Here is a 15,096-nt window from a genome sequence, read left to right as displayed (position 1 = left end):
TCGTTTTGTAAATTAGAGTCTTTTTTTCTTCCCTCTTAATACAATTTTTCATGTTACTTTTAAAATGGTTTCCGCATGTAATTTTAAAAAAAGAAACAAAGAGATTGAACACAACTATACAGTTTTTGCTGACTAGTAACGATCGGTACAACGACTTGTCTGTACATACTACATATGTATTAGATTGCCAATTGATGTAATCAAATCAAATTGATCGTGTCAAATTGGTCGTGATTCTTATTTTATTGCAAGCTTCATCCTCACTACATTGTTCACAATGATATCTACATGTGTTAGGATTAAATATTCCTTTGGAAAATGATATTGTTTTCAATATTTGAAGAGCAAACACGACACTATCTTATCTCTACATCCACATTAGTAGGAGCAACTCGTTGCTCACTGCACGCCTGTGCTCGATATCAAATGTGCTGTGAAAATTGTGTCTGTTCGTATAGTGTGTGCTTGTAAATAATAATAATGCAATAAAGTCTTTTAACTTTTACTAATAAGAATTCCACTATGGCTGAAGGTACGGTCGATATTCACGAATTAGAGAAATTAAGGTTTGTTCCTATTACTTTTATTAACTTTGTATTGTTTATAATATTATGACTTGGTTAGAGGATCGAATCCTATACTATTCGTCGTTAAAAAATGTATTCTTTAATAACGAACTTTTTTGTGACTGACACATTGCAGATAAGTTAACCCCTAATATATTGAATAACTTATAATTGACGTTTATAACTTTAGTTGTGAAAGGCAACCTTAGACTTTAGTTGATAATGTAACTTTTATATTTACTGAAATACAGAATTTGGTTACTAAATTGTATTCATTGCACTGTAAAAATCTCATATATTCCTCATTCATGTTGAGAATTTTAGTTTAATAAATTATTGTTATTTCATTTCAGACCTAACACAGACTCGAATAAAGATATTGGTAACAATACACAAGCAGCCAATGCTGATTCGCCACAAAAATGGAGCATAATACTAGAGCCAGCACTAGCCGGTGCGATGATGGCTATAAACCTGGGACAGACTTCTTTGCAGAACTTCTATTTAAGGACAGCTTGCACTGTCGACTTAGGATACTCGTTAGATGTATGCGCTAGAGGTGTAGGTGAAGAATTTAGAACTGCTGAGGTAAGTAATAATTCAAGTACTCAAAATGACATTGACTTAATGTCATTAATAATGATTACTACAGAACACTTGGTCGTCCGTTAAAGTTTTTTTTTTCACACTCACATTTTCAAATATTTATCTGATTGCATTGCTTCCAGGCAGCCAGTCAAATGGTGGTTTCTGGTGTTAATATTAGTAGAAGTTTCGTGGGTTGTCTTCTTGCGACTATTGTTCTATTGTTCGTGGGACCTTGGAGTGATTGTAGTGGCAGACGGAAGCCGTTACTCATCATGCCTCTAGTGGGAATGTGTGTAATGACGATAGGAGTTCTTCTAATGCTAACCTTTCCTGGTGCCTCAACGGTGCAAGTGTTGTACGTCGTGCAAATTCCGATGTCATTGGGTGGCAACTTTGGATTACTTTTGGCTGCTTCATTTAGTCATGTTGGTGATGTAAGTATTGACATATATTAAAATTCAAACGAATACTATGACATTTAAAATTAATATTCCTGCTTCATGTAAAATATTGAGAATCGTTCTTCAACGAAATCGAACTTAAAACTTAGAACTCCTCTGCAGTGATACTTTTCTTTGATGAGACAAAACTACAATATAGTCAAACAAGTATTTCGGAGCCAGTGAAGCACTGCACTAGTTATTTCCGAATATAAAATAAAAAATGACGTGACAGTTGCAGTTAATCAGTCAGATAGCTTTGCCGGTCTATATTCGGCCTATAAAACAATTAACACTTTGCGCTACTTAGATAATACGATGGATATTTAATAAAACCATCATTATCACCATCAACTTGCCTTAGTCCTTACGGAAAGTCGTGACAGTATTACACTTAGTACTCTACCATACATTTCTATCAGCCGTAATATTTAAAATTACTCCCTTCTTACGCATATCCATCCCCTGTCACACAAGCCATCTTTAATTTCTCCGTTCTTCCTTTATATTTATAGAAGTCCACATTTTATCTTATTACTTTCTTATTTATGGGTTTATCATCTCTTAGCAAAATATAGAACTGGGCAAAACTAAAAATAAAATTGCCATAGGACAAGTACGTATTTTTTTATTTAAACTTCAATACAAGTGGTTATCAGTTGTTTAAAACATTTCGCTCGATTACAAAAACCCCGCACCCCTAGTCGATTATTATATTAGTACAAGTAAAAGAAAACCACGATGTAAGGAAATGTTTCATTTACACACCTAATCTCTTACGTTACTAGCAACTTGATAAAAAATGAAGTCCGTATCGCATTCGCCTCTTGATTCTGCTATGATATAAAATGCTATGTATCACTTGTAATGTAATATTTGATTAAAACTATACTGCTATACTTTTTTATACTACACTACTCTATCTGTTTGGTTAAAAATAAACACTTTATATACATCAAACACGTATTTAAAAAAACATTGAAAGTGTCCTATATTTTACTGAAATGACAACTCTTTGTCGATATGAATTGAAGTGTACTCGGTATCGTTCAGTAGAACGTTTCGTTGTTACCTAAATAAAATAAAAATGCAAGAGATGTACCTATTAGTTTAGACTCTGACAATTAGTAGAGTAATTATGGTTTTAAATGCTTGTTTATTATTTGCAAGTATGCACAGTAGCACGGCAGTGATGTTATTTATTTATTTTTTAAATGTTTTATTTATTTTATCTACTCGACAGTGTTACATTTTGTTAATTTAGATTAGATTAGTTAAAATTATCTTGTAAATCTTAAATCTTGTACGTACTTTACCAAAAGGTCATATTGAAGCAAAAGGGAATTAGGAGGTACAGTTCACTCTTTTTCAAATCAAGTTCAGGAATCCCCTTCAATTTGACTCCGATGACCTCTTTTTAGTTCTAAACGTGATTCGAATTACAATGAAGAATAATGATGTTAGTTGTAATGAGATGGCTGGTACTGTTTCAGATATGTCATGCGAGCGGGCGCGACGTAACGCGGACAATGGGCAGCCACCGCGCCGCTATACAGATCGCGCACGTGCTGGGCGCGGTCTGTGGCCCTTTGCTCTACCGACAGCTAGGCTTTTACGGCGTCTTCCCACTTGTATTGTTACTGCAGGTAAACTAAGTATTACGTTTACAAATGTAGAAAAAACAAATCAAACAAGCGTTTTATTTCCTGTAAAGCGAAGACTTTATTAAATAAGATATATAAAATTTATACATTTCATATTATGTATTAATATCTTGGGTTAAGATGTTATCTACATTTATTTATATGATGATGAGAGCTTGTTATTTGAAATATATCCGGATAAAGCCGATCGAGACTAATACTTGTCTCTAAATCGGTTGATCTCTAAAGAAAAGATAGAGAGATTTAAAGACCGATGGCTAAGTTATACTCGTGCATACAACTTCAAGTAACAAATAAGAATTAAAAGTTTTAAAATCTTATGTCGAAAGATTTTAAAACGACACTTATAGGTATTTTCTGAAGTTACGTTTAGTGTTACATTCGTCAAATTTTATTTTTCAAATTATTCCGACTACCGAAACAGTTACGTATGTTTACGATTAAACCTATGTTTAACCTACATTTATATGAAGGCTGGCTCAGACACTGGTATTGTTTTTGCAGTATGGCTTGCATATTAGAATTGCAGATTTCCTCAATAAATTTATTTGAAAATAACTAGTATATGTACTTCCTTACATGTTGCCAAGGTTATATAGAAGTAACAATAGTACTTTGAATATCAGTCAAAATTGAAATCTGCATTTTAATTATTTCATGTCTGAATTTGGTATACCTTATTCTTTAGAAATCATTCCTAGGTGAAAAATAAATTAAGAATTTGTTCTATTTTAATATACACATCCGAAATATTAGGTACTAGTAATTTCACATTAAATATAAATAGTGTTAAATTAAATTATAATTTCATTTTACTATTTAACCACTGTTTTATTGCATTACAGAGCTAGTATAATGGATTCTTTTTACATTTTCAGTTGTCATCATTGGTGTACGTGATAGTATTTATAAAAGATGTGAATGTCAATAACGACAACAAAGTGTCGGTGTTCAACTGGCGACTGCCCCTCAATGCGTTCCAATGCCTCGTGCGACGGCGCGACGGCTACAAGAGGGCCATCATACTGCTCATGCTGATTGTAGCCCTCGGTGATCGCATGCTGCTCTCTGGTAAACTGTCACTCATCTATTCAATCTCATTCATACCTCAGCCGATTGAACTTTGCCAGACCCGACTAATAACTTCCGATGCGCCAGCCACCTCCAATAACACTTTCTGATATAGCTAGGTTCTCTGTTAACGGACAGGTATTGGGGGAATCACTCACTCACACGCTCATTCTTTCACTTCCTTCCCTTCCTTCCTTCATTTGTTAATTTAAGGTGAAATTCCGATGGAAACCTTTATAAATATCTTGTAGATTAACGCAGAATAAATTATTAAACGAATGGTGTTCACTGGTTAATAAATAAGATTTTTCATTCATTTGTTTCGCTATTGCGAAATTGCGATATGGTTATAAGATATGAACCTTGTTCACTGTCAAAGTGTTGGTGACAAAGAGATGTTCTTTAGTAATTCGCTCGATGAACGGACACTACACTTTGGCAAACAAACTCCAGTTATTCGGTATAGTTCATAAGTCACTTTAAATGTGCGATACCTACTACTTTATCTTGCTTTCGTGCATACAATGTGCCATCAAATGTATTCTTCTATCTCTGCTTTATTTACCGTAGTAGACTACGCATTAAGCATGATAAATTAATTAATTTATTAAAAACGAAAAAACTTTTAGTGAAATACACTTTACATAAATTACAATGTTTGTGCTAATACATCTCTTACATAATTCACCTTTACCTTTTATAGTGCATTAAAAATATTTTACTGTAGTTACTGTAAAAGCAAAGCAAAATTAATCAAAAATAAATAATCCGGGTCTTTCAGATCGCGCACCGCTTTCCGCTTTCCATTAGACTGGATTTAGGTCAAACTAGCTGCTCGCACGGCAGTTCAAAGCAAAAAATTTTCTCTTCAAGGAATATTTTATAGATAAAGTGCTTAAGAAGCAAGAAATGTACTGAAAATTTATAAATAAACCTTTTAATTGTCCTCTATAACTGCAAGGTTTATTTTAGTATACTTAACGTTGGGGTTTCACTGTTGAAATAGTACAATAATATGTATTGTAGTACCTCTTGTTCTCCTTGAAAAAAAAACCAAAGACAACTATATTTCAATACGAGTGTAACGGAAGTAAACCACAGTAACGTTACAACAATAATATAGTTTTTGCTTTATACTTCGTACTTTGAATGCTGAAGTCCTAATGGTTCGTGTTTTATTTCACAGCGGAGGTGATGCTGGCCTACATGTTCTACAGGTATAAGTTCCATTGGGATGACGTCATGTTCGGATCTTTCCTCGCCTACAAGAACATTGTCAGCTTTGTTGGTTAGTTAGCCTACAATATTTTAAAGTATTAAAATTACATTTAGTCCTTTAATTTAAAAATATTATCAGCTTTTAGGACCTTGCTGTTGGGATAGGAGGAAATGTACCTAGAATTTATCGTTATCATAATTAGCGAGGGGATTTTCCAGCCCTCGCGTCAAATCTAGCGTATAGTTCTGCAAAAAGTGGTTACATGACTACAACTGAAAGTCAAATCAATATGCTATTATGAACTTACTAAACCTATCGTTTTTATATTTCAGGGACACTGTTAATTCTAACAGTACTGAAGCGACGACTGCGGCTATCAGACGAAGTGGTTGGCGTATTTAGCTGCATGTCTTACGTGCTAGCTACCTCGGGACTTGTAGCCGCTTCTACCACACTAGTCGTATTTTTACGTGAGTATCCACGGTTATTTTATTGGAATATACAGTTTTTAATGGAGGAGGTATTTTTGATGGTGATATGTCCAATCTGTGCGAATCCTCCTCTGTCGATCAAATGTAGACTTCGCCATTTCGCTGAATGGGCGACTGCTTGCTTGTTTACCACCTTTAAAATATAAAATAATCTTACACCAGCGTCTCCTTTGGCTCAGTCCCTCATGTTCACCTTGTTTAAAGTTGCATCTGAAGCAGCAAAAACTAAGCACTTTAAACTATTTTACAATAAGTTTATTCAAGAAAAAAATTTTAGATTAACCTTCTAGTAGTAATCATTTGTTCTCGATTGTTATAGTTCCCCTGATCGGTATCATAGCCCAGGGCTCTCAAGTCGTACAGCGGCCGATACTCAACAGACAGATACTACCCACTGAACAAGGTATTGTTATTGTTGGTTATGTTATTTACTTTATCGTTGTTGTAAATTTTAACATGGAAGATATAGGTTGTTGTGGTATTTATTATATAACAGACATTATACTATTCACATATTATTTTGCTGTAAGTAACTAAGTTTCAGAAAATTTAGACAAAAATGACCTGAAAAGTTACATGTATGACTGATAAACAAAATTATTAATTAATAAAGTCATTGTTATGTATTTAAGTGTCTCTTGAGTGCGAAAATAAAGACTTGTTAATAATGTAATGCATAATGACTAAATAGAAAAAATATCACATTCTTACCTTGAACAATCACACGAACTTTAAAAGGCGATTATTTAAGTATTGATCTACCGCGTTCAAATTTGATACACTAATAAACCTTTTAATGTTAAAGTAACTGTTTCTAGTGTACGACCTTACACAACCGAAAATCAACTAGACTACAATAAAATTCGGCGAAGGTGACATAATGAATGAGTCAAACTTGCTTACTTTAAGATTAATGTGATGTTCAACGGCTTTACATGCAGCTAATGCTGCAACGATTTCAGTGACTAAGTACCGCACTGAGAGTCGTTTAATTGTTATTAAAACAGCCCCTTAGATTTCTAATACTAAATATAGGAATTTATAAACCATACGAATCTGAGTGCGGCAGTAATATTGCAAATAAATATTTTCAGGTAAAATATACAGTGTATTGGGTGCATTAGAATCTGCAACACAAACATTTTCGTCACCTCTGTATTCATTGCTCTACACAAAAACGGTGTCAACAAGACCAGACGCGTGGCTGGCTCCCGGCATCATACTCGCCGTCTTCCAAATACTTTCGTATGCGATGACAAGAAGATTGGGCATTAAAACTACCAAAGATATCGATCAAATTGAAAAGAATGCTTCTATACCAACAACAGATAAGTCAGTTAAAGAAAAGGATGAATCTCCTACTAAGGAAGAACCAAACGGAACGCAACTAGGTGGAGATGAGACTGTTATTAATAAGGTGTAGATAGTTTGTATCGGATTATATGATTTTTTTTAAGATGACTTTTTATTTATAGCCTAGATTTTACATGCGGTAGTTGAATAACAAATTATATTATCGACTTATTACGCATTCTAATGAAGATAATACACTGAAATGTATAACTGGAAAAATAAAATAGCAAAAATGAAATAAAAATAAATAGCATATAATAATTTAATTTGCCAGGATACGATTATGGGGTGCACTCACCATCAGAAAATATCGTGATAAGATATGTAACGATATTTTCTGATTCTGTATCATAATTCCTTTTACTCGAAAAACATTATATAGATGTATAGATGGATGGATGCGTGATTGCTAGAAAGTATGATTTCGAATATAAAACATTACATAAGACATTTTACTTGTTTTCAAATATATTGTTTACTAGGCCTTCTCCGCGACTCCGTCCGCGCAGAATTAAATAAAGTCTTAATAAGTACCCTATGTATTCTTGCACTATATTCTACATCTGTGTCAAATTTCAGCGAGAATCGTTGATCTCGTCATCTTCGTGATAACCATGATTATGTTTCTGACGTATGATTATAAAGTCCTGAAAACAGTTACTTTTGTTTTAATTCATGGTTGAATATAATAAAATGTCTATTATTTTAGGTATAATTAATACTTCCAATATCAGTATTAAGATCAATATCGACACAAATAAGGATTATTGCAATTATCAATTATCGCTTGCCAATTAAAATACTCGATTGCTATTCAATTAAAAGCGTTTTGATTTTAAAATTATCTGTATATTTATTATTTCTTCTGTAGGGAAAATATTTTTTCAAATTCTCTCTCAAATGACGATGAAAGTGTAACATTTATGTTTTTTTTTCTAAAAGGACTTATACTATACAGTAGTTTTTTTCCTTAATTGCTAGTGAACATCATCGTGTAAAAATTGGTTAAATGTACTGTTTTATATAATCGACTCGCTGTCGCCTGTGACTCCGTACGTGCGGAATTAATAGCCGATATTTTCGTTCAGACTATATTCTACATCTATGCTAAATTTCACCCGATTGAAGGTTCTGAAAATACTAATGAGGGATGGATGGTTCTAACAAACATCCATCCATCTATCCACCCATTCTCATTTATAACATTAGTAAGATTGCCAGTATACAAGTCACCAAAAACAATGATGGTTGAGGATTGAACAATGATTCTCCTTTTGTATTGCTAAAACTACACTAAAAGTTAGATTTAGTTAATTTGTCCTTAAGGTAAAAAAATAAATTTTTAAGTTTTTCTTAGCATTTTATAGTTGTGATTTTCATCGAGCTACATGAAAAATTTGATATTAGAATGACGTGATGAGATAAAATCTTAAACTTTGATTTATTTTTAGGCATTTTTAAATTTTATCACTATTGCAAATCTTTTTTATTTCAATTTAGCATCAACTTAACGGAAACACTCAATCAGATTGTGTTTAGATCAGATAAGATGAAAGTATAAATACACGAAGCACAAAACCATTGCTCAATATTTTCAATTTAATTAATGTGTTTAATTATTTTCAAGCGATAATACCAACAATCAATAAAATTATGTAAGTATTGACAATATCATTTTCATTTTAAATTCAAAATAATGTAAATTTATTAAGAACGGCTTAACTCACGTATGATGGTCATGTGACGACACCGACTAGTTTCGGACCCGTCGGGGGTCCATCTTAAGGGCGAGTGTTTATATTTATTTATTTATTTATTTATATATATATACACACACTATACTACATTTAATAAACACTCGTATCAAAATAATGTCTTATGTATTTTAATAGACAAAGTCGGCTACAAACGAATGTTACACTTTGGAAATCACATTCCACGAGCAAGTACACAATTTTATGTTAATTTTGTATTGTTAACATAGAGTCTACATCACTCAGCCCAGTCAGAATTAATGCTATTGGATTATGAATATTATTACTCAAACAAATGGTTTACAGTAAGTGGTAAAATAATAACTTTCTTATTCACAGAATGCAGCGCCCCAACATGGATCCACGTATGCCAGGTGCCCCAGTGCAACCCGGTGTTTTCCCTTCAAGACCTAACCCCTGTTTCGGACCCATACAACACACCCTATCACCTTGCTTCGGACCCTCTGCGGCACCTGCGAGGCAACCCTTCACATCCAACCCTTGCTTCGCTCCCGCACCGACACTCCGCAAACCGAATCAAGATCCCAATTTACCACCAAGATACGGACCATGTTTCTAAAACTATTATAAAACTTAATTATAATTGTAATTAGGAATCTCGAATTGTCTCGTCCGTCTCGACCTTTTTGTAATATATACTTGAGAGCTGAATGTTTAAATAAATATTTGTTTATAAATATTTTTTATAATCATGAAGCGATGAATTTTTTGTTATGTTAAATGTCAGTTATCAATAATATACTTAATTACATACGGTGAAGTATTTTCCTATTCTTCATATTATGCCTTATCTTATGTATCTTTCATTTTCTGCAATCTTTATTCTATTCAAACAAAGGTGGAGTGAAGTTAAAAACCCGAGTCCAAGCAGCGAGTGACTATCACCTTATTGTAATAAATATGTATACAAATATATCACTATGTGGTAGATAATAAATAATCAATATCTTGATACTGATATCTATCACACACGCTTTCATGATCCATCAGCGTGATCAAAAGAAAGGATCCTTCACACATTGTTTCACAAAGTGTAAGGTACTTAATACCCAGTGGGCGCTGATGCCATCTGCCGGTGAGGTCGAGAATTGAAGTTATATAGGCTAAATAAGCGGATTATAACTCTATCCCACCAGTGTCCACCATTTTAAAAATTTGTGTTAACACAAATTTGTGTTTAAACACAAGAAGAGTTTTTCTAGCGATATATGAAGATAACAAAGAAAAATTGCAAAACAATAATAGGAATTAGCAAAATAATGGGCACGTGTTACCAACACTGGAATCCGTAGCAATCACAAAATGAATCTATTACTCATTTTAAAAAAATTTCATCAATTGATTATTTATTCTAACTGTGGGTTTCAACTGTCGAGAAACTTGTATAAAAACATAGCATTTCACTATATTGCTTTGTATACTCAGGACACTTCTCGGTGTTCCACTTACAGTGAAAATGTCTTGTTCTTTGTATCGAGGCAAACTTCACCCCTTCAATTAGGTAGTAGTGAGTTGTACACACTACTTTACCATATACCTCTAACCGAACTTTTTTCGTACAAAAACAGAAGGAAGGGACGCACAGAAAGAGAATATTTTCGTTTCCTATGCGTTATTCTCCTCCATCAACGCCACTTACCCTTCACATCTTTTCCTTATAAGAAAACGGTGGGAAGGGAAAATACTGTTATTATATAAGATATGACAATTTAGCTAAATAAATTACTTAGTTATTATCCAAATACAAACATTTCAGAGAAATGTACGCGTGTTCCTAAAAACATTAAATAGGTCGCAAAAGATCAGCACTTAGCAAGGCACTACAGGCTCTGGACGAATGAATCGATTAAAATCTATTAATAAATATGTTTATCTTTAAGGATTATGTTAATGCGCAATATTTTATTTTTTTAGAACAGTTTATTTTTAGAAATAGCGTAAACGTAAACGATAAGACACATCATATTAAAAACACAAATATAAAAAATAAGATAAAGTGAGGTATAAATACCGATCAAGCAACTAAACAAAATAGTTCTGTGACAAACTTTCGTTGATACGTTTCAGCTAATACGCTTCTTTGCATACGGATTTTTTATTATTACAAAAAGTAAGTGCAAAATAACAGTCAAATATCATTTTAAAATTAAACATATTAGATTTTTTTATTACAAAATTGTATCAATTTCTGTTAAAAGCTGGACTTAACTAAACTCTTTTATCATTTCATCTAAGTAGTTACTATTTATATAAATTTCATATTATTTAGAAAGTATAAATTTTTAAAATTTCTATAGCAAATAAGTACCAAAATATATTAATTTATTGTATTTATTGTAATTTATCTTTCTAGGATGCAACGCAACCCCACGTCAAACGGCATACCCTGTGCATTTGTGTTTGGGCCCAACACATATCCAGTGGCGGCTAACCCTTGTGCTCCGCAAGTACAACGGTTCTCCCCCTGCTTCGGTCCTGCGCCCATGAGCTTAAACTTACCAACGAATAACAGCTGCTTAGCATCAGCAGCCAGTCTACGAAGACCCACGACGAGGTCTCAGGGACCTAATAGATTTGGACCATGCTTTTAGAATACCACTTATATTATAAAGAAGAATCTCATTAAGTTAGACTCTAGCTGTGTAATATATAAGATATTGTATAATTGAAATAAAGTTAAATATGATACTGCAATACAAATAATTGTTTTCATTTTACATGCATCTTATTGTTTATAATATACTAGTTGTCGCCCGTGACTCCGTCCGCGCGGAATTAAAAAGAAAACTTTATAAGTAGCCTATTTGTTCTTCCAGATTATGTTCTACATCTATGCCAAATTTAATCAAGATCCGTTCAGCCGTTCTGGAGATACTTTCAAACAAACATCCATATATCCATCTAATCATTCACATCTATATATATAAAAGAAAGTCGTGTTAGTTACACTATTTATAACTCAAGAACGGCTGAATCGATGTGAACTACGTAATTGCATACTATAATACAACATTAACTGTAAATGAACCAACGAAAACACGCAAAAGGACACAATAAGTCATTAACTAGACATACCTATTAGTATCATCACTCTACTAAATAATGTACCTACTTCATAAAAGATCATACTGGCTGTAAAAAGAGAGGAGAACCAAAGAAAGTATGGATGGATTGTGTGATATATTAGTAAGAAATCAGTGAATTCAGATATGACTGGTGATAGAGATATTCATATATAAAGGTAGTTACATACTGTGCCGACACTCTGTAGGGAAAAGGGCAGGGTAGTGATGACAAATTGAACAAATTAAAAGTGTTAGCAAAGGTCCTTAGTAGTCTACACTCATGTTAGAGAAAAAGTTGTAAGTCCTAGTTTCTAAATAAAATTAATCTTTTTTTTTATATCATAAGGTGGCAAACGAGCAAACGGCCACCTGGATTCGCCGCAATAGCGAGGCGACCGTTGCCCATAGACATCCGCAAATGCAGATGCGTTGCCTAACTTTAATCAACGTACAGAAAGAGGATATTTCTCCTTCCTATGCGTCCCCTCTTCCGCCAAATCCACTTCCCCTTCCCATACTTTCCTAATAAGAAAAGGTTGGGAAAGGAAAGAGGACTAAAATTAGGCCTCCGGTACCACACTCATCAGACGAAACGCGGAATTACTTCCACTTCACGCCTATCTTCTGTGTGGTCGTGGACCGGTCGACCCGACCAATTCGTACACCCAACAAATATTGTTGTTGCGGGATCTACCACTGTTAAAAAAATCTTTTGGTAAATTGATGAGATAAACTTTATGATTCACGAGAAGTAACTTTTTTTACAAGAAATACTCAGATAAAAAAGATACTAAGAAAAATAATGATTACTCACAGCTAATATCTAGTATTGTAGTATGAGCATTTAAACGTTTCCTCTAATATTATCGTCAAAAGTAGATTATCTTATCCAAAAATTGCAAAATTTCGTAACATTCAAAAGTTAAGAGTAAGTAATACATTATGAAATACAATATGAACGATGATGATAGGATGATGATGATGATCAAATCTATAAACCAATTATCAATTTATAAGTACTTCATAAGGTAGCCTGAACCTGTCATGCGTTTTGTCGAATCAAGGCTAACATTAGTCCTCATCAGACGAAACACAAATTGCTTCTACTTCACCCCGGTATTCTGTGTGGTCGTGGTATTACACCGGTCGAGCCGGTCCATTCATGAAAATATGTGATTGTCAGCTTGACCATTGTTAATTGATGTGATGGAAAAATTAAATATGTGACTAACTATTATTGTCACCGTTTTGTAGCTTTGTAGTATAGCTGATAACAAATAAATAACAAAGAAATGATCATTTGTTTTATTTTTAACTTTATTATTACTATTAATTATATTTTATTCGCAACAGATTAGCTTTAAATGATTGCAAGATTGATAATGTGTCTGTATAAATACTGGTCTGTATTTTATTTGTGTCACATCAGATACTCGTACAATCTTAAAGCTCACAAGATCCATGTGGTTGTAGAGTTTTCGATTATTCTATTAATAAAAACGTTTATTGATTTAATAAAATCCGAGTGAGTACACTTATAACTACCTTTCCTCTTTTATAATTATGTTCAAGTACAAAATTACAAATATATAATTTAAATGTAATAAAGTTAGTTAAGAATTGTATTAAAATAAAATGTTAATAATTAATTTAATTGCAGGATGCAGTTTACAAATTCCCGTCCTTGTTCCAGTAGACAGCATTCAGGGAGACCTGATCCTTGCTTCGGGCCTGGCTTTCGACTATTTACCTCAAGCCAGGTCTCCAGTCAGACTACACAGAGGACCTTACCATCTCCGGGCCCTTGTGTTAGACCACCTACACAAATGACACAAGGACAAAACTCTTGTTTCATATCTGCTGCTGCTATTCACAATTCAATAAGACGATCAAATAATTCAGCAACTCGAAATCTTTTCTGTCCTTGTTTTTTATAAATATAAGTTTGTATATATTTGTATATAAAATCACTGTAATCTCAACGTATGTTAGGTTAATTAATATATTATCTATTGCAAAATAAAAAAAGAAATGTTTATTAAACTTTTACTTACTTATTCATGGTTTTTAAACTTTCAAGTTTTGTAAAAAATCACGAACAACCAGTTAATTATAGTTGGCACAAGTGACTGGCGTTTTCGACGTTACCTAAATAATAATCCATAGTTAAATCCTCTGAAGGCTTAGGAGAGAGAGATGAGATTGAGATTATTACAATTGGCCCGTATTTATTGAGTCTATTAAAGTTATGAAATGATAAGTTGACTTTGTGTTGTCGAGTAAATTTCGCTTTAACGACCTCTATTAATTTACTTTTGCACTATTAAATTTGTCTTGTGAATAAGTATATTACCCAGTAGTATACCCATTCATTCCTTCAACGCGCTTGAAACTGAAGTTACTTAATGATAAAATTGTATCAAAACATACGAGCCATTCTGTATAAATTCGCAATCTTATCACTTTGCACGTATTGTGGTTTAAATTTTATATATACGTACATCAGTTATCATAAAAAGTTATTTTTAAAATTGTTTTTAATTTTCGTTTCTTAGAGACTTATATAATAGTAATAGTTTCGAGATAATTTAACAACTTCGCTGAGACAATGTAAGTAAGAAAATTCATTTTTAACATTAATGAGATTCATATCCAATTATAGAATACATCCATTGCTCATAGAATTAGTTGAATAAATTAACAAAAAACTTTGCTAATCCATTAGAATACCCAATAGTTAAAATCGGAATCCGACACGAGACCTTGTAGTTGCGGTATTTTCCGATTTTTATACGGATTTTTGCTGGTTTTGCTAATGGATTGCAAGGGTTGAAGGGTTGCAAGCACGTGCTATTTATGTAGTG

The 15,096-nt window shown here is 33.0% G+C and overlaps 1 protein-coding gene across 1 annotated transcript; it reads left to right on the top strand.

The window, feature by feature from the left end:
* Positions 1-146: 146 nt before the first annotated feature.
* LOC106717949 (proton-coupled folate transporter) lies at positions 147-7,499 on the top strand. The gene is made up of 9 exons (XM_014511925.2): positions 147-566; positions 920-1,154; positions 1,295-1,588; positions 3,088-3,240; positions 4,137-4,329; positions 5,516-5,617; positions 5,881-6,018; positions 6,359-6,442; positions 7,134-7,499. Exons 1-9 carry the CDS (start codon positions 523-525, stop codon positions 7,460-7,462), a joined length of 1,572 nt encoding a protein of 523 aa, XP_014367411.2. The 5' UTR covers positions 147-522; the 3' UTR covers positions 7,463-7,499.
* The last annotated feature ends 7,597 nt before the right edge of the window (positions 7,500-15,096 follow it).

Source organism: Papilio machaon, chromosome 9 (genome assembly GCF_912999745.1).
Source record: "Papilio machaon chromosome 9, ilPapMach1.1, whole genome shotgun sequence".
NCBI classification, from domain to species: Eukaryota; Metazoa; Arthropoda; class Insecta; order Lepidoptera; family Papilionidae; genus Papilio; species Papilio machaon.
The sequence above is the reverse complement of the archived record's forward strand: the minus strand, read 5'-3'. Positions and strand labels throughout refer to the sequence as shown.

Excerpts from the sequence above, each read along its gene's own strand:
- LOC106717949 (XM_014511925.2), top strand. The coding sequence starts at position 523 with ATGGCTGAAGGTACGGTCGATATTCACGAATTAGAGAAATTAAG. Across the intron at positions 567-919 it reads CACGAATTAGAGAAATTAAG|ACCTAACACAGACTCGAATA; the intron begins GTTTGTTCCTAT and ends ATTTCATTTCAG. Across the intron at positions 4,330-5,515 it reads TGATCGCATGCTGCTCTCTG|CGGAGGTGATGCTGGCCTAC; the intron begins GTAAACTGTCAC and ends TTTATTTCACAG.